Source organism: Mus pahari, chromosome 6 (assembly GCF_900095145.1).
Source record: "Mus pahari chromosome 6, PAHARI_EIJ_v1.1, whole genome shotgun sequence".
NCBI lineage: Eukaryota > Metazoa > Chordata > Mammalia > Rodentia > Muridae > Mus > Mus pahari.
In genome coordinates, this window is record NC_034595.1 from 10,767,811 (window position 1) to 10,770,208 (window position 2,398).

The 2,398-nt window shown below is 45.6% G+C and overlaps 1 protein-coding gene across 1 annotated transcript in view; it reads right to left on the bottom strand.

Annotated features, from left to right (window-relative positions):
• Window positions 1–2,398, bottom strand: part of Ctnnal1 (catenin alpha like 1) — a 66,886-nt gene that overhangs the window by 26,135 nt on the left and 38,353 nt on the right. The window contains exon 8 of the mRNA XM_021200117.1: window positions 2,136–2,222. Coding sequence (XP_021055776.1) covers window positions 2,136–2,222 — 87 coding nt within the window. The remainder of the gene's footprint in view (window positions 1–2,135; window positions 2,223–2,398) is intronic.

Here is a 2,398-nt window from a genome sequence, read left to right on the forward strand (position 1 = left end):
AAAAAAAAAAAAAAAAAAAAGGACATTAAAGAAAACCTGACTATGAATTAAGCCTGGTAGAATGAATCGATTTCTTTTCTCATGGAAGTAACTGAATGTCCATTCAAGTGATAGGGTAGGACTTTGTATAAAATAAACAGCGGAGCTGTCTGCATTTATCAACCAAGTCAGAATGATCACAGCCAAAAAGAGGCGCTAAGCTACTTTCCTGTGCGTCACAGAAGGATTTTAAAGACCTAATTCAACCAGCCTGGCTTTAGAGAATATCTAACACCAGGTCTTTGTGCAACTTGTCCACAGTGGCTGAGTGACCTGCCAAGGTCTTCTAGCTCTCAGGAAGGTCGTGAGGACAACTCATTAGCAACAAAAGAGGAAGAAGCCAGAATAAATACCCTGTTCCTGTCTGCACTGTCTGAGGGCAGCTTTTCCCACCCTTAGATTAAAAGACTATGGCTGATGTGGTAAAGAGACAAAGCTTGTAGGGAAGTCGCCTGTTGCCAAGGGTCTCATGTGGCACCCACAGCTCAGCAGCTCAACAGTTAATTAAATCTTAATATGAGGAAATCACACTGTCGGGGAAATCACATCCTTCTACACTTAACAGGAAGCGTAAAGGAAGTCTCAATAGATCTGTCAGTCTCTGGTTAAAATGTGAAACACACCACCCACATACAGTGCAGAAACAAATTCCCAGAACCCAGTTTCACTCTCCAGAGACCTGGACCCGCTTCAAAAGCACAAAGAAATAAACAAAGCAGAGATAAGGGTAAGGAGAGGGTTTTGTGAGGAGGGTCTGGGAGGGACAGTTTGACATGGGAGCTGCAATATTGAGGTATAGAGAACAGAACTTCTGGAAAAAAAAAAAAAAGCATCCATTAGAGAGAAGGTCAGAGTACTATCTCTACAGTACGAAGTCATAGTGTGGCTGCGTCTGTCACTGGGCCATAGCTCAGTAGTAGAGCACTTCCCTGGAATACATAAGGCTCCATTCCCAGATCTCCAAAAACAAACAACAAAAACTGGCTCCAGACTGTGACACATAAGGGCACAGGGCACAGGGCACAGAAAACTGTCCTCCCCCAACTTCCTATCTTCCCTCTTTGTGCCTCAGTCGGGCAAAAATCGGTATCAGCAGCCACAGTCCAGAATGGCAAAGGAAAGGGACCCTGGACTCCATAAGTCGTAGCAGGACTGGGGTGCTGGGCGGTCGTGAGGCACATCCTACAGCCACATGGAAAACGAGATGCCAACTCTGGAAGAAACCTTCATGTTCTTTTACTGAGAACAAACCAGGGCTTGGGCATCTGCATTGAGCCTCACTGCTCAGAGGCAGTGAGGCTGCCCAGCTTTGGGACACAGACAGAACAGTTCATATACTTACTACACACAAATGTGCAGTGTATCCCCAGTCAGGGCCGATAAAACCAGTCGGCCGTGGGGCAGAATGAGCAAGGCTGATGGAGAAGTGACCTCAGGACTTGCAATTCCTCGTGCCCAAGTCAGTCATGGGTGAACACACTTGCCTTCCTGAACAAGGAAATCTCCTCAACTCAAGGACATTTGTTAAAAACAAAAATCAACCTTAACTTCAATGAGACATAATTTATACACAAAATGTTCCCACTTTAAAGGCACAGTTTGATGAGTTTTGCAGATACGTAAGTCATAGAACTACCTCTACAGTCAATATTTCAAACAACTCCATGGATTCAGAAAAGACATCGCTGCCCCTTTGTAGTAAATACTTCAAATGTTTTGATCCCATAAAGCCACTGATCTAACTCCCGCCATTGAGATTTAGTGCCTCCTCACCTAGAATTGTTTTCTCAGTTAAAGCATACGCCCTCTCGCTCTTCTTCACTCCGTGTGCCACTGGTGTGGCCTGAGATTCACCTTATCGCTGTGTCGCTGGGCAGTATCTGGTAGAGCTCTCTTAAGGTGCATATTGGTTCCTAGCTATTGTGAATAAGGCTGCTATGCCTACTCCTGTGTAAGCTGTGAGAATAACAGTGTCAGTGAGTGGCGACTTCACACTAGTGCCCACAGGGAAAGTCAAGCGTTGTGTAGGAGCACACTGACGCGCATGCGCCTGGCGTGTATCCTACGGCATGAGGGAGGCTACGCAGACTCCTTACTTGTTTCCTCAGCTCGTCCAGGCTGTGGCTGATCTTCAGAACAGTGAGTTCCAGCTCCTCGGCGGCACTCTTTGTCTTCCTGCTTTGCTGCAATTTTGAAAAGTATACACGTAGGTCACTTTACCTTTTTAATCTGTTACTTCCAATCAAACTGTCAGTACAAATTATAGTGCTTTTTTTTTTTTTTTCGAGACAGGGTTTCTCTGTGTAGCCCTGGCTGTCCTGGAACTCACTCTGTAGACCAGGCTGGCCTCGAACTCAGA